The sequence below is a fragment of the Astyanax mexicanus genome, chromosome 21, assembly GCF_023375975.1.
Source record: "Astyanax mexicanus isolate ESR-SI-001 chromosome 21, AstMex3_surface, whole genome shotgun sequence".
In the NCBI taxonomy this organism is placed as follows: Eukaryota; Metazoa; Chordata; class Actinopteri; order Characiformes; family Acestrorhamphidae; genus Astyanax; species Astyanax mexicanus.
The window spans coordinates 4,402,092-4,425,098 of NC_064428.1; the positions used below are offsets into that span (position 1 = coordinate 4,402,092).

General features: G+C 38.4%; 2 protein-coding genes across 2 annotated transcripts in view; one reads left to right on the top strand and one right to left on the bottom strand.

The window, feature by feature from the left end:
* Nucleotides 1-1,042: 1,042 nt before the first annotated feature.
* The window catches only part of elfn1b (extracellular leucine-rich repeat and fibronectin type III domain containing 1b), a 214,009-nt gene continuing 192,044 nt past the window's right edge, over nt 1,043-23,007 (bottom strand). Inside the window, exon 3 of the mRNA XM_022668633.2 lies at nt 1,043-6,697. Coding sequence (XP_022524354.2) covers nt 3,910-6,348 — 2,439 coding nt within the window. The 5' untranslated portion in view covers nt 6,349-6,697 and the 3' untranslated portion in view covers nt 1,043-3,909. The remainder of the gene's footprint in view (nt 6,698-23,007) is intronic.
* On the top strand, nt 9,621-11,817 carry LOC125785732 (uncharacterized). Its single transcript, XM_049469795.1, has 2 exons — nt 9,621-10,466; nt 10,579-11,817. The coding sequence occupies exons 1-2, from the start codon at nt 10,092-10,094 to the stop codon at nt 11,236-11,238; spliced, it is 1,035 nt and encodes a 344-aa protein (XP_049325752.1). The 5' UTR covers nt 9,621-10,091; the 3' UTR covers nt 11,239-11,817.

Sequence of the window (23,007 nt, forward strand, 5' to 3'; positions counted from 1 at the left end):
CTGTGGTGGTCTATTCTGTGGGGTCCTGACCACTGAAGAAATAGCAGGATAATAAAGTATGCAGAGAAACAGATAGAGGACTACAGTCTCTAATTATAGAACTACAAAGTGCTTCTGTATATAAGATCTACTCTAGTTGGTGGTTACAGTTGCCCACTAGCTCAAGTACGACTATAAAAGACGTATACTGCTCCACCAGATGGGTGGGAGTAGGTATGGCAAGACAAAGGAATCTTCTCAACAGTTCATCCATTAATCATCTAGATACAATACAACTGACAACAACCTTCATATATACCTGCCAGTTTTACCATTGCAGTATAATATAATGTATAACAGGGGGAATATGTATGTCCTTAGAGTTACTGAACATATTTTATTCAATTCCTCTAATTAAACTGTCTAGGGAAAAAAATGAGTTCTACTATGTTTCCAGGGCTCTGTGTTCCTCTATCTGTATGTTACATTTTTTTTATATTTCCAATATGCAGAGTTCATTCAGCTGCATATTCTTCTGTCAATTTAGCTGCATATTTATATTTTCTTCTAAAACTGAGAATATTGAAAGTGTTCTGCTTTTGTTGTAGTAACTGTCTCTAATGTCCAGAAAAAGCTTTTAGAGCCCAGATTATAGAGCATTGGATTTGATGGTCAGTGTTCACATGACAAGATGGTGGGAATCCCTGTCAACAGTTTCTACAGCCAGTCCAGAGAGAATTTATAGTTTGAAACTAGTTTATTTAATTACTGTAGAAATCTAACATTTAGTTATTGGTCTAATTGGGTCCTTTTGATACCAAAGGGCAAGGAGAGTTTTTTAAAAATATTTAAACTAACTACTGTCCCTATATGTAGGCATTGTTTTTTTTTTTTACCACAAACAGTTTGTCCACATTATCACAGTGTCCTTGAGAACAACTCAAAACACTGCCTACCTATTTATTATAATTTAAATGAAAGGTGCATATATAGTAGCAATTGGATTACAGCTAAATGATATAAATATAAACATATCCTTCCATTTCTTCCAAAACATCATTAAGTAGATCTTTTACAAAGGGACTGTCAAATCTAAAGAAATCTGAGAAAGTGTGACTGTAAAGAGAGAGACTTATTGCAAATTCTTTAATATAACCTTTAATGATCCTAAAACCCTTATTATAATTATTAGGGCCCATCATTGTGAGCATGATGTTATTAACAAAGATTTAAGAAGAACCAGATTTGTGCTACAACTGGTTCTTTGAGCATTTTCATATAAAATAAGCACTTTTAGTTACATTTAGAACCACTTTCTACAGTTTTTATATGACTTTAAAAACCATCTTCATGTAGGTTCGTTCACAAATTCCTTTGACACATGTGTCTCTTTATAAAACTGAAATTATTTTTCTATGATGTTGCTCAAAGAATCATTTGTAGAGTGTAGAGCCCTGGGAACACAGCAGTAAGAACTGTAGACCTGTAGAAGACCATTGAATCTTACAGCCTAAGAACATCGTTACGCCCCTGTTTATGAATAAATCCTTCCAGCTTTCCTGGAACAATAATATCCTTTCTTACCAGCAGTTCTACACTATTTCAACAACTCACATGATCGTTATTTTGACTCTGCAGTTTTTTCCATCATCACACTGGAGCCCATGGAGACAAATCAAATCGAATCCATAAACAAAGACACTGTGCAAGCCACCAGCGTGGCAGAAGTCTGTAATGACATTCGCCTCTTTGTAGAGAGTAGTTCTTCAGAATTTATAGCACAATTCCAGCAGTGGAGTCTAAACGGTCTATCAGCATTGCTGTCTGTGAGAAAAGATTGCTCTCTTCAGGAATGGCCTGGGTCAGCAGTTTAGAGCAGTTCAATAGCTAAAAGAGAGAAGACACATCTCTGTAAACTCGTCTTTCTGCAGAGCTGATCTTGCAGGAACACGGTCTGGAGGTCATACGGATTTAGACCTCTCGCATACAGGAAGAGTTGGCTGGGCGTTGCACTTGTCCCTTTGTCTTGGTAACTTGGGAAAAAAACGAAATAAGAATTGGGGTCTAGAAAAATGACCCTGCGCTCATGCTGACAGGCGACTGAGCAACAAGCCATCCGTCATTTGAGGAACGAGATTCGTAGCAACAATTTAGGTACACGACACGTCAAACAAGTGACAGCTCAAGCTGAGATTTTCTTAACTTAATACAAAGAAATATGATGCAGTGAATCGACTGTCTCTAATGTCCAGAGAAAGCTTTTAGAGCCCAGATTATAGAGCATTGGATTTGATGGTCAGTGATCACATGACAAGATGGTGGGAATCCCAGTCAAAAGTTTCTACAGCCAGTCCAGAGAGAATTTATAGTTTGAAACTAGTTAATTTAATTACTGTAGAAATATAAAGTTTAGTTATTGGTTTAATTGGGTCCTTTTGATACCAAATGGCGAGGACAGTTTTGAACGCAGGGTAATTTTTCCAGACCCCAATTCTTCTTTTGTTTTAAGTTACCAAGACAAAGGGGCAAGTGCAATACCCAGCCAACTCCTCCTTTATGAGAGAGGTCTAAATTCCAAACTCTTTAAACCAATCGTAGACCAATTGGGTTCAAGATCCCAAACTTCTGCTCTCTGAACTTTTGATTTACAACAGTTGCTTCTGTTTTTTCTGTTTTATATGATACGCCTTTGCAGATTTACAGGGAAAGGAGCAGATAGTTTGATAGATAGCTTGCTAGATTAGCCAGCATGCTAACTGGTCACGCCAAAACATACCCACCTGTGTGGCCTCAAATGACCTGATGCCTGCCAGTGTGAACACAGAGTAACACTGAAGGATGAGGTGTGAATCAAAGACACAGATGACTGGTTTCTGAGAAAGCTAAAATATCCATTGTACATTCATTCTCCTATGTGTATGATCTGTATGATCTGTGTACACTGAGGTCTTGTATGTGTGTGAGTCTGTGTGTGTCTATAAAGACAGTTTCCCCTGTGGCACTGTTTAAAAGTTTAAATTACTTTTGAAACTCAACCTGTGGGAAGAAAAATTCCAAAAGAGTGTGTGTGTGTGTGTGTGTGTTCCTGTGTGTAATTGAACAGTGCAGATTTAATCCTTAAGGACTTAAGACATTCATTGCAAATTTCTGAACATAAACTTTACAAAAAAGAGCGAAGAAAGCGCCAACAGAAGCTGTTTCCCAAAAGTCACCCCTTTTAAAAGCCAACACAGATGTTTCCTGTGGGAACTTTTAGAACATTTCTCTACTCAGGTTCTCTTGAATAGATGAGAATTCTGCAGTAGTCCCTTTGAACAGTCTTTAAAGGTGGGAAATAAAGTATTTAGAAAGTAGCACGGTTCATTTTGAAACCGTAAAATTGTGGCAAACAGTGTTCGGCAGATGTTTTTGAGTCGTTTGAGTTCTTTGCTCCAAGTGCACAACAGTCAATATACTGTCACAGGACACGGCCATGCGATAACCAAAGATTAATTATAGAATCAATAAGAATAATCAATCTTAATAATAATAATACTTATAAGTAACAATGAAGATAGTGGCAATAATAATAATCATAATAATAATAATGACAGTAATGATAGTAATAATAAGTAATACAATAATATCCTATTGTTACTTCATCTTCATATAATATAAAAAGTGTTCTGATTTGAGGTTAATATTGTTAAAAGTTATCTATTATTATTTGGCACATACACACTGCGAGATCTACCGTACTTTGTCTGTTTCATTGTCAAATAGTAAAAATAGCTAGTTAAATGAAGTCAGAATTATAATCTAAGTTTTTAACTCTCTAAAAATGAGTGAATTTTTTATTTTATTTAATTATCAAGACTGGCTTTGTTTGGTCCAGAAAAAATGAAGTGTGGCTTGTGTCGGCCACACTTGAGTACGCTATAAAACGAGTGATCATAATTTCTGTTGAGCAGAAACACCCTTCCAGTAGTCAAGGATGTCATGTAGGTCCTCGTCTTTGGCAAACTGTACTTTTCTCCGTAACGCGTGACCGGCAGCCATGTACTCCTCCTCGTCCCTGTGGCGTTTGCGGTGGAGTTTGAACCGCTCCCACAGGCTGAGCGATGGCCGGCAGCTGTACTCTGGGCTGGAGTACCCGCTGAGGTTGTGGTATTGGGGAGAAAGCTGCGAATAGGAGAGCTCACGTGGCCTCGACCGGGTTAACGGCTCCAAGATGGACGATTTCCGACTTCCCGAAACTTCTATGGATTCCTCCATGTGGTGGGGGCCGGGATAGGAGTGCCTGTGCTCGCTGTAGTGTCGTATCCTCTCCGCCTCTGCTCGAAGTATTGCTGCCGCCGGGGTGACTGTCAGAATTCCAGACTCGTCCATAGAAGACTTCTCGATGTACTTGGACTCAGAGCGGTAGGCGCCCTCTGAACGGAAGGATCGAGGACTGCGCATTGAACCGCTTGAGGACGTGCTGGCACGCTTCGCTTGAGCTTCCATGCTGTGGTGCCTCTGCAGGGGGTGGTGGTAGCCTCCTTTGTACACAGGTGAGAGAAGACCGGACTTGCCTGGTGGGTGCTCTGAAATGAGAACCAGTTGAGGCTCGGCCGTGGACACGGCACCGGACTTCACAGCCTGGAAGGAGGCGGACTCAGATTTGAGCGCATCGATGCAGTTGTTGATGATCTGATTTACTTTGTCCACTTCTTTAGCAATTGTTGATATCTCTGCCACAGAGCTCTGGCTGTTTTCTGACAGGGGAACATTGCATTCCATTCGATCTGACTGCTCTGACCTCACTTCCATGTAATTTCCTTTTGTGGTTTTTGGAGTGCCTGATATCTCCTGCACCTTGTACTGGTCTGATTCGCTGGACGCCGGTAAATACGGCATTCTCTGAACGGACTCCCCAGGGGACATCATTTGTTTTTGAGATAGTTGTGAGATAGTCCCGCTTTCCAGTTCTGATCCGTACTTCATCTCAATCAAATTCCTTTTCATCTTCTCAAGTTTCTTGATCTTTGTCTCATCTGCCTGCTTGCGCTTCCTCACGCAGTGATACACCACACCTAACACGATGATCATTCCGAAAAAGCAGCCCAGTATAGTCATAATATTGTGAGTAGTAGATGCATCGTTTGGCACACGCTCTCGCATGGTCTTAGGACTGGTGGAGATTGTCAAGCAGGTGTGGTTATAGCGCAAAGAATTGCGTATTGATGCCACGCAGTATGTGTAGTCTGTGTGTGATTTAAGGTTCTCCAACTCGATCTCCTCACTGTGGCGTTTGAGGTTCTGAATGTCTGTGAAGAAGCTGTTATTGTAAAGGACGAGGATGTACATTTTGTTGTATGGGTATGGGATGTCAACTGTTATTACTGCACTCGTGTGGGTCATCTCTTTAAGCCTAATGACTGGACGGGAGTGAGCCGGACCTAAGAACGTTGGGATGATGTTGAAAGCTTCGTTTGTAAATGCCCCTGAAGCGCAGTCATCTGAACCACAGGGACTCAAATCTGGCAGGATTGTGGGTGTGCCCCCATCTGAAGATCCAAGCAAGTTCGGGGTCACATACTCATCTGTGCAGACAGTGGAGAGGGCGTGGAAAGCGTTGCGATATGCTGGCATCCTAGGATTCTGGCTTAGGAGGCTGTACCCAGAAAAGCCAGCCGGCGTATCACATATCATCCTCTCGCTCGTTCGATTAGGGAATGACGCTAGCCAGCGCAAGAATCCCAGCAGTTCACAGGAGCAAGCAAATGGGTTGGAGTAGAGCTCGCATGTGGTTAGTTTAGCTAGGTCTCGGAAAGTACTTCCATCCAGCTGCTGGATCCTGTTCATGGACAGGTCAATGTTCTCGATGGCCGGGCACTCCCAGAAGGCATTAGGTGAGACGGTCTCAATCAGGTTAGCCTGAAGGTACAGGTACTGCAGCCTCCCCAAGCCTCTCAGCATGCCTTCGGTCAAGTTCCTCAGCTTGTTGAAACCGATCTGCAGCACCTGCAGATTAAACTGAGCAGAGAAAGCCCCATCCTCTATGTAGGAAATATCGTTCTTGGTCAAGTTCAGGTAAGTGAGGTTGCTGAAACGGCTCAAGGCAGATAAGTGGATGCTCCGAATTTTGTTTTCATTGAGTCGCAGGTCAACGATGGTGCTGTTAATGTGTAATGGGATTGCTTCATACGGTGGTTGGTTCTGGCTACAGATGGCTAGCCATACGAAACCCTTCTCACCTTCAATCAGCCAACAATCAGCCTGAACAGCAGGCACCCACGAAAATGAAAAAATGGCAACAGCCACAGTCCCCCAGAGTAAGGCACTTCTCACCATACCTCCTCCTTCACTCCTTGATCGAGCTGAACTGGATTCATGTGCTTCATCCATGGTTCCTCCGCTCACCCAGGTGGTAGCTCAGGTAGGGAGCTGAGATGTAACCCACAGGGAGTAGAGTGAACAAGGCTTTCACTGGTGTTGGAGATTAGGTGGAGTTGTCACTGTCACTGCTGGATTGTCTACTGATAAACACTGACTCTGGCTTATCAGTGCTTTTTAGTGATGCCTTATTTTAGTGGAAGCTGGAAGCGTCAGTTGGGCTGGAAGTCCAGTTACTCTGCTTGATAAGGTTGTGCACAACTTCTCTTTAGATTGAATGTCCGAGCCACTCCATGGAGCACCCCTAAAGAGCTGGTGGGGAGGTTCCAGTTCACAAGCCTCATTTCTGACCTTTTTTATTCTGCAAAGAAAGATAAAGATAAACAAGAGTAAATAACATTAAATAAATAGTGTAAAAAAAGAACAACTAAACAAAAAGTACATCAATAGCAGTAACGGTCAGTGCTAATATATTGTGCGGTTTGTGTCTGTAGCATAAATCAAGTTTACATTCCATATAAACACTTTGTACAACTAATTTTTCAAGATTTACTCTGAATAAATACATTATTACAGAATTTATTCATCCTTACATCAAATACTCTTTGTACATTTTATTCCATTTTTCTTCAATGTTGGAGGTGGCTTTAGTGCTGCCTGTTTATTCTGAATGATGGTTAAATAACACATTTAAAAATGTTTTTAATGATTTAAACTATTCATTTTCCTATTTTAATTCATAAGAGCCCACACTCTTTTCTGGATATCGATACCCAATTTAAACAATTTAAACTGAATAAATTCAGTGAGCAGCTCATTAATATTTCCCCAGGGCACATGACAAATATAAATATTTTAAGGCTAAAGTCCTGAGTAACATAAATGGCACAACAACAATTTTATAACTTAAACTAAAAATCAGGTCAGAACTAGTTTTATGGAATATAAAACATTAATTTAAGTGGTTAATTTTGTAGAAATACAAAATACACCTTTAAAAGGAGCTAGTTTTATCTCCACACTAACCCAGTACAATATAAAACAAATATAAATTGTGTGGTCTAAAGTCTTATAAGCCAAAAGTTAGTTTTTTGACAATTATAAGAAAATGCTAAGTATTATGATAAAGATCCAGAAACATTCAATGTAAAACCAATCTAGACTTGGGCACAATTTCTCAGACCCAGATTAAAGGAGAACTATGGTGTGAAATTGTCTTGCCGTGTAGTGAAACATAGTAATGAGCACAAACTATTGTAGAAATCTCCATTTACCACCAGAATTCCCAAATATAGCACTTTTAGCTGATGCTCCCAAAAGACTTAGAGTGCAATTGATAGGGGCATAGAGTTACCCATGCGAAGAAATCACTATTTTACTCCATGAACTAGCTCAAAGTAGCTCCACATGTCTTTGGTAGGATTCTGAGGGCCATGATATTTGAAATGGTGCACTAAGAACTTAAAAAAGTGTACAGATAGATTAAAAATACTGTTTATACACATTCATGCATTATTTTGCCTTTATTTTGCAATCTCTTCCCTTTTCTACCTATTTGTTAATGCTTGTCAGTCGACTTATTTTAAAAGGGCAGCACCTGTGCACTTTCAAAGTTCTTAGTGCCTGATGATTTTGACACTGACTTTGCAGTATTATATTTTAATATTTTTTGTACTATAAGGCACACTTAAAATCCTTAAGTTAAAATTCACTCTCTGCTGAAGCACAGGGTAATAAAGGGGTTTCAGTAAGTTTCTCTAGCACCGAGGCTGGAGCAGCATTAGCATTAGCCGCTAACTGCAATGCTAGCTCTTTCGGCGTTCAGAGGTGAGTATATCAGACTGTAGTCTGTGTGTTTACTGTGTTAAAACAAGCTATGTGGGATGAACCGCTAGCTGATAGCACCCTGTGTTATCGTAACACTGAGGGTAGCGCTGTCGGGCATCATTTACTAGCGCTCAGTGCTGCTAATTGAGGCAAATGCTGGTGCCTAACTGCACTAAAATATTGTAAATCTACGCTTACTGTAAAAAGACGAAAGTGCATTACTCACCCAAATAAACAGTTTTCAGGAGAGAAATCTGTGTAGATTAACATTTAGCGCTTTTTGACTTAGAATTATAGTTTTGTTTGCTTGGGCATACCCAGTGGCAAGACCTTCTGATTAAATATAGATGTTCAATGATAATCTGCGCCTTATAATCCGCTGCGCCTTATAGTCCATAAAATACAATACCGTACTTAACGAATAGCAGTTTATCTGCCACCAGCAAGAATGTGTAGAGTTGTAGTTCAGTGCTGTGTATGAACTAGACGCTGTTTTTTTTATCGCCCAGTGAACCCAGCTAAAACATCCAGTTCACGCCTTGTGTTGCTGCAGTGTGTGTGATATAAGATCACCAAACGCTCTCCTCTGCCAATTCAATCTGTGAAAACCCTTTCCCTCAGCCAGTAAATTGGGATGCGACGGGAAAAAACGCCTTTGTAAAGGCGAGATAGGGAGCCCGAGAACTGGTGGAAAAACGAGAACGGGCAGAAACTAAAGACACATCGAGCGCGAGAGAGAGAGACAGGGGAGGAATGTACAAAAAATCTGTCCAGAGAGGCATTTTATTATTATTATATATATTTTTCATCATAGTTCAAACAACCTTACGGGTCAGATGTATGTACACAGTCATTATAGATGCTCCTCTGCTCTAAACTAAAAAGAGCAAAGATCAAGCTCACCACAACACACACACACACACACACACACACACACACGCACACACACACGCACACACACACACACACACACACACACACACACACACACACACACACACAAACACACACACACACACACACACACACACACAGCCCAATTACTGTCTGACAGCACACAGGAAACAGCTTAGCCACTCATCCTGATAACATGCACACACTTCACAGAAGACTTTGCGCGTACATCTTGGCACCCTATTAGCTCTGAAGGCCTTTCTGAATCAGCTAATGAAGGCAAACTCTCAAATACTTTTATCTAATTAATTAATCAGTGACCCAAATCAAAACAGGGCTGGAGAGAAGCAGCCATGCTAAGTTCCTTAACTAGCGAATAGAAATGAGGCGCTGAACACAGTTTGACACTCTTTAGCATTTTTTCTATAGTTTACAGTTTTTATTGATTGCTTTGACCTGTTTGAAGAAACTGGGAACCTCTCAGTCTTCATCATCACCATCTCAGCAGAGCAGAAGACACCTCTTGTAAATGTGTTAACCCATTCTCATTGGATTAACACAGTTTTCACACCCTTTTGCAAAACAGTTAACGCAGATGTCATTCAAGAAGTCCAAACTTCAGGAGTTTAACTTTGGTTACAGAACAGAAACCATAAGCTCCAAACTCTTAGACACTCCCTGATCATTATTACATCACTGAAAGCACCTGGTTGACACTTCTTCACAGAATATTTAAATTTGCAATCAGTCTGCAGGCCTGTGTTGTTCTTTGCAAGCATGGATCGAGGAGGTCTAATGCAGATGAGAGGAAGAGTGAGAGTAAGAGGTAGAGGGGTCAGAGGAAGAGGAGTCCGTGTGCGAGGTAGAGGTATAGCTGGAAGGGCTCAAGTTACCGATGAAATTCGGGCAACTGTGATTGATCATGTTGTAAACCATGGCCTTTCATTGAGAGAAGCTGGACAGAGAGTCCAACCTGTTCTCAACAGAAACACTGTTGCATCCATTGTTAGAGTTTTTCAACAGGAGAACAGGTAATGTTGCTATACAGTATATACAGAAATCCAGTATCTGCAGTGATATACATTACTTCGTGTAATTTTGTCCACATTTCATGTATTCTTTATAGAATCGAAAGACTACCAGTCGGTGGTGGTAGAGGGAGAATTTTTAATGCTGAACAGGAGGCAGCCGTTGTCAACATGGTTCTGGCAAATAATGCCATTAGGCTGCGTGAAATCAAGGCAGCAGTGATTGCTGATCAGGGAGTATTTAGGAACATCCATACTGTGAGTGAGGCCACAATTGACCGCGTCCTCCGAAGGAATCATATGGCCATGAAACAGCTCTATAGAGTTCCTTTTCAGAGGAACTCTGAAGCTGTGAAGGAGGCCAGATGCCAATATGTGGAGGTAAGGAAACACAACAGTACTATCCTCGTAATCCTTGTTATATCATGCAGTTACTGTAGAGTGAACTGGAGTCACTTTGACATAATTGTAATTTTGTCTTTGTATTATTTAGCGAATAATGGAGCTTGAAGCTGAGGGGGCACATCATATCTTCATTTATGTCGACGAAGCCGGCTTCAATCTTTGTAAAGTAAGGAGACGAGGAAGGAACCTCATTGGGAATAGGGCCACTATTACTGTTCCAGGGCAGAGGGGTGCCAATATAACTATGTGTGCTGCCATCTCCAATGATGGCGTCCTGTGCCATATTCCTACCATTGGCCCATACAACACTGAGCGTCTCATAGCATTCCTGAATGCCCTTTATGACATCCTGATCCCACCTCAGGAGCGAGGCCTGTTGAGGCCTGGCATGCCACGGTTCGTGATTATCTGGGACAATGTGGCGTTCCACCACTCTCGTATTGTGAATGAGTGGTTTGCAGTGCACTGTCGGATGATGGTACAATTTCTTCCTCCATACTCTCCGTTTTTAAATCCCATAGAGGAATTCTTTAGTGCATGGAGATGGAAGGTATATAATCACCGACCCTATGAACAGATGCCCTTGCTCAATGCAATGACTGCTGCTGCCCAAGATATAGATGCAGAGGCATGTCAAGGATGGATCAGGCATGCTAGACGATTTTTCCCTCGGTGCATTGCACGAGAGAATATTGAATGCGATGTGGATGAGGCCTTGTGGCCCAGGCTTCAAGAAAGAGGAGACTAGAAGAGACAGAAGAGTATCACTTGTGGCTATCGCTTATACTCTTATAGTATAGACCTACTATAGTTTTTCATTGTTTACTGTAAAATTCTGTGTTTTTTCATAATTTCTTACACAGTAATGGATTTTATTTTTATTTCCATGTATTTTCAGTTGGAATATTTCATTTGTCAGCCACAGTCTAAACAAATTAAGCATTTAATTAATAAAATTTGCATCAAAGCATATCTGATTCTGGATGCATTTTTTTTTGCTAGAGGGTAAATTTGACTACATACAGTCACATATAGACTACAATGACAAGCAATGGTCACTGATTCACACATGAGTGCTGTATTTTGTATTTTGTTGCCCAATGTGTAATGATTGATTGGAGGTGTTCATACACTTGTGTCAAATGTGAGTTGTTTGAAGGCTAAATTTGCTTTTGTTGCATATTTTAAAGGTTTTGACACTGGTTTGGCCTTTTGCAAACAAAATGTGTAATTTTGAACACTGTGTCACTGTTTAGGTCTCAGTGTTAACTGTTTTGAAAAATGTGAATTTGAGTCGACGGCAGCGTCAAAACAACCAATAAAAACTGTAACTTAAAATAAAGTTATATACAACTCCAAAGGGTTGGAAGAGTATGCAAATTTTAATAAAAAAATGCAGTGTTTTTTAACAGTCATTTAATATTCTGTCAGGTCAACTTATTTGTTAATATACGTTACCCTTTCCTGCATTTCAGGCAACTCTATATGCACTACACATGCACCAATTTAGGCAACTCTATATGCACTACGAATGCTACATAGGCCCATAAAAATAATGAAAGCCTCTCGGTCCTCCCTCAAATCAGTGCCCCACATTTATTAGAAGATGAAGAGAAATTTTCCTGGACAAGAAAAGTGGAAAAAAGACTCCATAAGTAAAGTGAGGAAACAGCAGTCAGGTAAACCTGTGATCGTTCTACTCCAGTTTGGTTTGTTAATAAATACAGTGTAGGAACCATAGCCATGGGAAGATGTTTAGAGCCTTAAAAGCTTCCCTGCACCACCCAGTAAACATACAAACAAACAAACATAAAGATAGGGCTGCCTTGTTCGCTATAATCAGTTTAATTACTAATTAAATGAATTGATTTTAATCGATTTGTTTCCTCTAATCATGATTTAAAACAAAAGCAGTATGGATACAATTCTGGGTAGACAAATGAGTGAGAAAATGATTAAAAAATGAATTCAATATTTAAAAAATAATAACATCAATATATCATTAAACAATTGGTTTAATTATATCAGGAGGAATGTCAGCATCCAGACCTTTCCTTTAATAAATGCTGAAATAACCACATGGCCAAGAGTTTACTTTAGAGGACTTTAGAGCATTCAAAAATAACACTGAAAACTTTAACAGGCAAAACAGAAGTCAGCACCAGTTAAAAAAGGGGCGGAGTCTGACTTCACATGTATTGGAGGAGGCATGTGTTAGTCTTTATACGGAGGAGGCATGTGCTTGTGTTGTGGCATCACTTGTAATGGGTGGGATAATTGGCCTAGCTAAATTGGGGAGAAAAAATTAAAATGGGAGAAATTTTGAAATAAACCTTTAAAAAAGAGATGTCCATGCATTTTTCAACAAGACAAAACCTAATGCTACACACATCACTGTTTGTGTGCTTACTGGTGTGTGTTTATGTTGTCTAAAAAACAAAAACACCTGAAACACTCCATTGGTTGGTATCCTCAGTGCTAAAATGTATTTCAAGTATGCAGAAATGAATGGGTATTAACAAGTGAAATGGTGCATGTAAGCTGAGCAAACAAAACATTAAATAATTTTGTACTGTCTGCAATCAAATAAAAATCAAAAGTAAAATCTCAGTTTTTTTTTTTTATTTCAAATTTTTAGCCTATTTTTTCCAGGAAAGGGCTAATTACCCAATCCACTAATTAGGACTCCGCCTATCACTAGTGATGCCCCAACACACCAGGAGGGTGAAGATCAGCACACTCCTCCTCTGATAAATGTGAAGTCCGCCACCGCCTCTTTTTGAACTGCTGCTGATACTGTAGCATTACCGAGTAGCATCACAGCGCTAACGCTCGGAGGAAAGTGAAGGGACTCGGTTCTGATACATCAGCTCACAGATGCAGACTTGTGATTTGGAATGATGAGGGAAGAGAGCGCCACCTACCCACCCAGAGAGAGAACTTGTGCTCTCTCAGGGCTTCAGCAGCTGATGGCAAGCTACATGAACAGCCTCCACCAACCTTTTCTGATTTTATCTTGAGTTTATAAGTTGCTAATGCGGTCATATTTCTGCATGTGTGTGAGATTTCGTAGTTTGGAGTGTGTGTAAGAACAGACAGATGGATAGTTCTGCCTCGTGTAAGAGAGCGTTTTGTAAAGGCTTTGTAGACAGCAGTGAGTAGACGCAGGGGGGCGGGGTAAAGAACAAGAGGAGTGTTCCAGTGTAAATCATTCATAATGTGCACCTGACAGTGTGTTTTCACTTCACAGCATGAGCAGAACACACACACACACACATAAAGAGTGTGTGCTGCTGCCAGAGAGGAGTGGTGTGTACACTAAACGCAGACCATCTACACAATCATTCTGCTTCAGTAGCTGAACTTGCTCCCTGGTAACCTTCCAAAAGCCCAGAACTCTCAAACCCTACTTCCTGAAATATTATCAATACGCTGAATTTACTGTAGATAAAGCAGTAAATTATTGTATGAATATATTTATAGTGACATGCAATTAACACATCATCTGTGGCATTACAGTAAACTATAAAATACAGTATATAAACAAAATGCTAAATTATCTGTACTTCTGTTTAATATTAGATCAATCAAATTAAATGTGAATTAACAAACTAAACATGTTACTTTATTTTTTATATGATACTGATTTCTGTTGTCAGAAAACTTTGAAATAAAAAAATTATTAGTGCAATGTCTGATTTATATTCATATACAGTACAAATTGAAATTTGGACCCACCTTAAATTTAGTGTTTTTTTATTATTATTTATTTATTATTATTATTATTTATTTATTTTTTTCCTATTTCCTATTATTTTAAGAAGTCATTTAAACTATGAAGAAACTAAAAAGCTCTTTACTCACCCAAATAAACAATTTTGAGGAGATAAATGTGTAGATTAACATCCAGCACTCGTTTGAAAATGTTTTTATTACAGTTTTGTTTACTTAGGCCTTTCCCCTAGCTTCCCCATTAGAAGGAAAACATGGTGACACCCTCGCTCACTTTGATGTAGCATTCTTACTAGTGTCGCTTATTGTGCCTTATAGTCCAGTGCACCTTGTGTATAAAAATAGACATGTATTGATAGTGACACTTATAGTCCAAAAAATACAGTAAAATGATAAATCCTCCTAAAAAAGCTCATTTAAAAAAGTTTTTAGAATTATGCATGCAATACAGAAACATTTGATATTGTTCTGTATTGAAAACATGTTTCAGTGTGAATTTTTTATAAACATTTATACACTTAAAATAACTTAATATGAACACATTCCTTTTGGACTGTTTTCCTGGTGATAAAACAAATCCTGAAGAAATTCTCAAGTTGGTATTCTTCTCTCTGTATTAGAGATTCTCTGACTGAACAACAAGGTGAAGGCTGTTAAAGGTTTAAAAATCTATTTTTTAGGGGTGTGTTAGAAATCTACATGTTTCTCATAGGTTTCTACACACATGGTGCAGCCTGTTCTCTTATATCAAGGCAGATTATGGAAATAAGAGGTCTGAAGTTGATGGTTTGGGTGTTAAATTTGCCTCTGGATGTCGTTCATGGGAACCCAGTTAGCATACAGATATGGGGCAAAGATATAACACTGCTGACCCACTTTTGGAGCTGGCAATCGGCACACGAGCCAAAAGTGGCCCATATATTGCCTGGATTGACGGTACCTGGGTGGACCACACCTGGGGGTAAGATGTGGGGCACATACACTCCATATTACTCCATCAGACTCTCTACAACAAAATCATTCAGGCTCAGGACCACATTTTTATCTGTCCACTGACTGCAGGCATAGATGGAGATGAACCTAAATAAGCTATTCATTAGTTTTATTGCTTTACTGATTTTATTTTATTTTATTTGTTTTGAGATATTTGGGACATTTTAGGATTTTGGTACATTTCCTGTCCCACCACTTAAATTTCAAATGTATGTATCCAAAATATCTAAATGACTATTTTTTTTTGTGAAAAAATGTACTTGAAAAATAAGCTCCTTAGATATTATTCAAAAGACAGAATGTCTTTAGACCACCTCAAAAAATGGCCGTTTTCTCTTGTCCCACTCATTGGGTGACCAACTCCTTTGGCAAATTTATCAATTAAAATAAGCTGTAAATAAATGACTTCCTCTTGTATATTGTTGATCTGCATCTCCTTTACTTATAAAAACAACTTCTTTGGTCTACATTGTTTTGCATGTTACAGTTTTTATGCTATTAAGTCGTGTCCCACAACATGCGCGCAACCCTGTTACCATAAGGAATTTTACCTGCAGAGAAAGAGTTAAAAATATTTGTCTACTGGCACAAAGGAAGTGACATCACAAGGACATTTTCTGCCCACATGGCAAGACCAAGAGTAAGTGCTCTAACAATTTTTATTCAAGTTTTTTTTCGAATGAATAGAGTCAAAATTTACTTTATATACTTATATAACCATGTTTGTCCTTGATCTTGTGTACATAGCTAAATTTTACAGTTAGCATCTGTTCCTGGGGTAAACCACAACTTAGCCTAGATTTGCAACCCTGTTACTCGCAACCCTCTTACTCACAACCCTGTTACTGTAAGTTACCAAATATATTACATAATCTAATATAAAAAACTGCTTTGATACCTGAGCTTGACGACTCAAACTTTTTGATAGTCTATTACCTGTATTTAATAAATATATTACTAAAAATGATCAAATTAAGATCAAATTTTCAGAAGTGACCACCCCTGAAATGTACCAAAATCCTGGAATGTCCCACTCCCCAGTCACAACAACCCAACCACGATAGGTATCCATGTGTCCTTGGTGTCCTCATTTGGAAATAAATATAAATTAACCTAACTTTAAAAAACAACTAAAACATGTAGAAATACATTTAATAATAGTATAAAGTTCCTATAGCAAACTCAGAATAGGAAATGTTTTGTTAATTGACTAGGTTTAGAGTTTTTGCAACATCGGCGCTATTTTTTAACAAACATAATGAAAACATATAACGTAAAGGATTAAGAAGAACATGTCTGAGGACTGTATAAGTTGTCCTCAGTGTCCCTTACAATCTGGTGCACTTTATGTATGAATTTTACCAGTTACAGTTTAGTTTTATAGTTTAGTTCTCCAGCACAGAGACTTGATACTGGAGCAGTATTAGCTAGCTAATAGCGCCCTGGATTACTGGAGCACTCAGGGTTCCTCTGTGTAGCGCTATCTGCCTTAGCCTGCCTAAACTTACTGTAAATAAACAGAAGTGCTTTACTCACTCAATTAAACAGCTTTCAGGAGAGATCATCCAGCACTCGTTTGACTATAAAAATAATTCACCTTATAATCTGGTGCGCCTTGTGTATGAAAATAGACCAGAAACTAGACGTTTATTGACAGTGCGTTTTATAATCCAGTGCATCTTATAGGACCTATTTTAGGCCTGGATTGCTATATATTGTAGTTTTAGGTTTTATTCCTTGTTTTAAGCTTTAAATTATAAACCTAATAGTATAGTTTAGTTGTTTAAGTTGTGTAAAGTTCACTTTTATTTAGGTTCAGCTTTATAAAACATTACTTATTACCTTTAATGTAGTTTAGCTTCAACACTTCACACTAAGTTTTTCTTTAATAAGCCCAACAAACAAACCCAGTACGTTCGAACAGCAATCTCAGAATGGGAAGTGTTTGGTAAATTGACCAGATTGAAGTTTTTTGCAGCGTTGGTGGCATTTTCTCAGCTTTTCTTGGCAGATTTGCTGTATAGTTTGGTTTATGAGAGCAGCAGGATAATTAGCGTGGAAGGATACGGTTGGCCCAGTGGGAGCTTCCACTGAGGAAGAAAGCAGTCCAAGCTTAGAGTTTTAAAGAAGGCAAAGATGGTAAAAGAGGAACTGACATCATAAACTCTCTTCCACCAAATCCCATAATGCAACTCTGTGTGGACTTCAGTGACAAAACCAAATAGCTCTGAGTGGTTAAACTGCATTTAAAATCAGGGTCTGTTGGGAGACCATTGAGTTGCCATTGTGGAATGTGGGGGTGTTTAGTGACACATAACTGGACCAATCCAACAAACTGAGACACACACACACACACACACACACACACACACACACACACACACACACACACAAGGATTTACACATAAACCAAGTAAATTTGTTCCTGGCAAGCTTTAGAAACACCAAAGGGGGGAATGAGTTTTAGTGCCATCTCTCTCACTCTTCATCTGATTGAGACAGAGAGCGAGAGAGGGATATTGTAATAATATCCATCACTCCATTTCCCACAGAAGCTGGAGAGCGACGTGAAACAGAGCTGGTTCAGAGGGACCTCCAAGTCCATAGAGACAGTCTCCATGGTGACTGTGGTGCCAGCCATAGGCCCGCTACCCGGAGCAGCCTTTGATTCACACACTTAAGGTATTCAGGACTAGCTGTATTATAAAACATCCTGTTTTAACAGCAAAGCAAAGACTTGTTCCACATTAGAAACTGGATGATTCTGACATACGGTGAGAACAATCCACAGACCAGATACTGTACCAACACCAAACATATATTTACAGATGAACCCACAACCTCTGAATGACTGAACAGTGCCTGCACTCTAAAAAACAGAGGTACGATATGAGTACTTTTTTGTACTCAAAGGTACACTCTTCATAATTGTACCCTCAAAGGTACAATATTGGTCTTTACAGGGTCAGATTTGTTCCCTCTGAAGTACAAAGTCATTTCTATCAGCAATAAGTACAGATTTGTACCATTCAACCTGCAGCCAAAGGTACATTCAGTATTCTGTATCACTGTACTGATAAACAATATATATTTGAATTGCACATTCCATATTTAGTTGATGATAATGTTTATAATCTTTATAATCTTTACTGGCACAAAAACCATGGGTACAAACAAGGACTTTTACTGAAAGGTACTTTTTTTGTACCTCAATATCAGGTACAGCCCCAGAGACAAGCTTTATACTCTTATTTAAGTACAAATCTATACTTACTTTTCTTAGTGTGTAGTCTTTTCTGTACCCTCAACTGCCTGCTTGGATTGACTTTAAACTTGTTTAAAATGTCCACACTCAGGTATTGTTCAGGATATGTGGGGTAAAATGTACTGTATTTTTTGCACTACAAGGTACACCACATTATAAGGTGCACTATTAATAAATGTCTATTTCTGGTCTATTTTCTATTTCAAACGAGCTCTGGATGTTAATCTACACAGATTTCACTCCTGAAAACTGTTTATTTGGCTGAGTAAAGCACTTTCGTTTATTTATAATAATCTTAGATTCCAGATTTTCACTAAGGCTGGGTGCAGCAGCGTTAGCAGCTAACCGCTAGCTCTAGCCGCAATTAGCAGCTAAAGCTGCCCAACAGCGCTACACTGAGGAACCCTGAGAATTCTAGAAAGCCAGGCCAATTTGGTTTAAAAATTCTCCACACATTCTCTATGAGGGACAGGTTAGTCCGAATGCTGTAATCTTTGTAATTTGTGCAGTGTATGGTTTTGCATTGTCTGGATGTCTCTGTAATAGATGTGGTCCTAAAGGCTGCATATGTGCACTGGCTCATTCCAACCCCTCTGAGCCAAGCAAAGTCAATTCTGCTTCTGGACAATCTTAAAATAAGGCTTCTGTTTTTATTGTAGGGCTTGATAAAGGTTTGCCAAAGTAATCTCTTGCTAACATGGTTTCATCAGCTTCCTGATGCAGTGCTTCTAATATGTGTATAGTACACATATGGGTTTTAGTCAGCTGTAAAAGGTTAGTTAATCTGTGCTTAATGATGTTAAATCAGGAGAACTGCTGATGACAGGATGGTAGTTAGGATTAGGATTTGGGTTGAACTTGAGGTAGATATTAGGGACAGGATGATGATTAGGATTAGGGTTAGGATTATGGTTGTGGTTAGGATTAGGGCCAGGGACATTACCATCGTAATGTAAATCTACTTAATGTAAGCAATGCATCAACAGAACATCTTTAAGATATGGTTTGTAACCCAATGTTTGCAGATGCAAAACCTCTGCATCTACACTAAAACTTTGTTGTTACAGTTTTTCTCAGTCGCTTTGGTACATTTCTCATATCATGACTGGCATCACAACACGTGCATTTCTCAAAACAGTGCAAACTGCAAAACTCCCTCAGAATTCTCTGTTTTTGTTTCAAAAGCAAATATTACAGTTTTTCTCAGTCGCTTTGATGCATTTTTCAAATCAGAATTAATATTTGCACCACACTGTGAGCATTTCTCAAACCAGTTTGTACATAATATAATAACATAATAGATGAGCAGCAAATGCTTGTAGTGCACTCTAAATCCGTTATCCCTGATCCAAAGGTAGATATTTATATCAGTGAATGTGTCAGAGTCATCAGAATAAACAATTCTTTAGTCATTGATTATGATTAGTCATGTGATCATTTTTTTGTTTACTCTATAAGAACTTTACAAAATAAAAGTTTTGATGTCTGAGTGAGAATTATTAAAAAATTCTGCATTTTTTCTGGTAAATCGTAAATCAGATTCAGCAGTACAGAATTACACATTACTGTTTATGAAAACCTGAATACAAGAAATTACACAGAATTCACTTTTATGATTTTACTGTTTATACAGTAATTTATTCACAGATCATGTCGTTTTACCACAGAACAAACAGACAAGACTGCTCAGTACACTGTGTTTCATCAGGTTAAAGCTCAACTTCATCCAGGTGTTTAGTTTAGCTTTATTCCAGTTTTATTATGTTATATTTCAGAATTTAAAACATGACTTTTATGAATTTCATTCATTATTATTCTGAACACGATAGAGTTATGATACATATCAGATGTTTATTTCTAAAATCACAGCAATGGTCAGAAATCACAGATCACTTACTGTACTGCATATGACTATACACAGATCAATCATAACATTATGACCATCTGCTTATTTCTATATCTATTATCCAGTTTTCAGCCTCACTGAGAGACTTTAGTTACTCATCAATTCAGGGGATTTTTACCAGAAAAATCTAATAGAAAATAGTATAAAATCTATATGTATAAGTATAGTATGTACAAAATCTGCTTTACAGACTCTAATTACATAACTAGTTTAACTGAACTGAATGTAAAGATGTTCCCAGTGAACTAATGGTGGGTAAGCCAGTCCAGCAGAATAATGTATAATATATTGTGATCTGCATGACAGAAGCAACTGATAGTTTGTAAAAAAATAATTAGCTTTTTTTGTATAAAATAAATGAGAAATGGCTTCTATAATGAGCACAAGTGACTAGATGATGTGCAAACTGAACAACTGGTTTTGAGAAATTCAATACTGATGTGAGAAATGCTCCGAAGCAACCGAGAAAAACTGTAATAATAACTGTATGTGGGAGACTGACAGCAAGAAATTGGACTGTAATAAAATTCTGAGTAATTTTTTTTTACTGTATTGTTCAGGAAATTCAGGAAAGACAGGCAGCTGTTTGGCAGTTCTCTATAAATAACAAAAAGAAAACTATTAGAAATTAGAAACGTACTGCAAACATTCAAAACCTGAGACAACAACTTAAGCAATTATAGTGATTTTTTATGCATTCTGCCTCTCCTCTCTGTTGGGCTGCATGTTTTCATTCACGTTACACTGAATACCATCCCTTGCAATGCTTTTGAACAATGGAGGACACAGTTGTTCTTTCAATATTTGGCTGCACCCGGCGAGCAGCTTCAGCCATTATAAGACCAGGATTTTACCAACTTTACCAACAAAGTTTATAGAAATGTATAAATAAAGCCTGAGAGATTATGATAACATGTTCAGAACTTTTGCATGTAATGACCGAGGCAATGACCTAAAGCCTAAATGTTTTGGAGGGAAGACAATTGCGTAGATATTCAGTACAACACATTTTGATGAGCACGACATAAGCAATGGATAATGCAAAAAACAGCTGAAAATTGTACATGACCATTAGCAATAATGACAAAGACATTTGCAAAATGTGAAACACAATGAAAACTTCAATTGTGATGTGCACAAGTGACACGGAGATGAGGAGATTGAATGAACTGTTTTGAGGATTTCAATTCTGATTTGAAAAATTTACCAAATCGACTGAGAAAAACTGTAATGCACAACTTATAACAAAGTTTACAAAGGGCCGCTCCAAATAAACTGGTACCGAGTTTTATTAATCTTAATTAAGTGCTCATGTCCCTAAAAATATGCACACAGTGTGGAAAAATATATAGTACATTTTTATACACCTGTATGTTGTCATCTATCTTCCTGTGTTTGTTCTCATTCTGTAAGTCATTATGTTTGTTGTTGTTTGTGTGTGAGAAAAGTGATTTTGTGTGTGTGTGTGTGTGTGACACAGAGAGTGAGAGCGAGAAAGAGTGAACATATTTTAGATGGGTTCTGAACCCCGTCACAGAGAAAGTGTCAATTCTGTTTTCTTGCCAGCGTTGCGAGAGCTGCATAAATTTGCACCTCTTCAGCGTAGAGCTATTTTTGCACCTGGCAAGCAAAGTTGATCATGAAATGAGAGCAGAGAAGATGCAAGCTTTACACTTTACTCAGTGAGGAAATGATGCTTTACACCGGCTCATAAAAGCATATAATATATCTGATGCCCTGCATAAACCCAGCTCAGCACTGAACTCTCATTATTCAACTGCGCACTCCTCCACTCCAGGACATCTATAAACTGTTTTTTTTGGCACTGATTAAGAGCGTACAGACTGAAGGATGAATAGCAGACCGTTCTGAAGCCTCGGCACAGCTTTCCCAAAGAGACGCTTAACCCTTTAACCATTTTAAAGGACAACAAGAAAAAAAAAATCAATAGAATATATATTTTTTGTGTGCATTTTCTTTATTTGGGACATTAGAATAAACCCATGGCTTTTTGAGCTCCTGTGGGGTGTTGAGGGTTTGAGTTAATTTAAGTTTACTTAACTTACTGAACACATCTAGAATTTGAGCACAACTTTTTCCTACACTGTAAATGAATACTGAGTTATACTAAAGCTATGAAGGAACACATAATCATAAATCATGTAGTAACTTAAAAGTGTTAAACAACCCAAACCATACTCTGTGAAGCTGTTTGTTGACTTGTGGTTTGTGAAGCTGGTAACTCTGATGAACTGATCCTGTACAACAGAGGAAACTCTCGCTCTTCTATTCTTTTCTGGGGCGGTCCTGATGAGTGCCAGTTTCATCATTATATTGTTTTTGCGACTGCACTCGAGGATACTTTCAAAGTTCTTGACATGTTTTAGATTGACTGACCTTCAAATTTCTTAAAGTATTTTCTCTTCATTTAGTTGAGTAGTTTTGATTCTCATAATCTGGATTCAAAGATCACTCAAATATTCACTATTCACTGTATACCTGTAACTCTACCTCTTCACTACTTTACTTTAACTGATGCTCTCAAACACTTTATTAAGAGACTCTTGATGAGTTCAGCACAGCTGTTAACTGAAAGCCTGAATTTCAGAAAATCCAGCAGA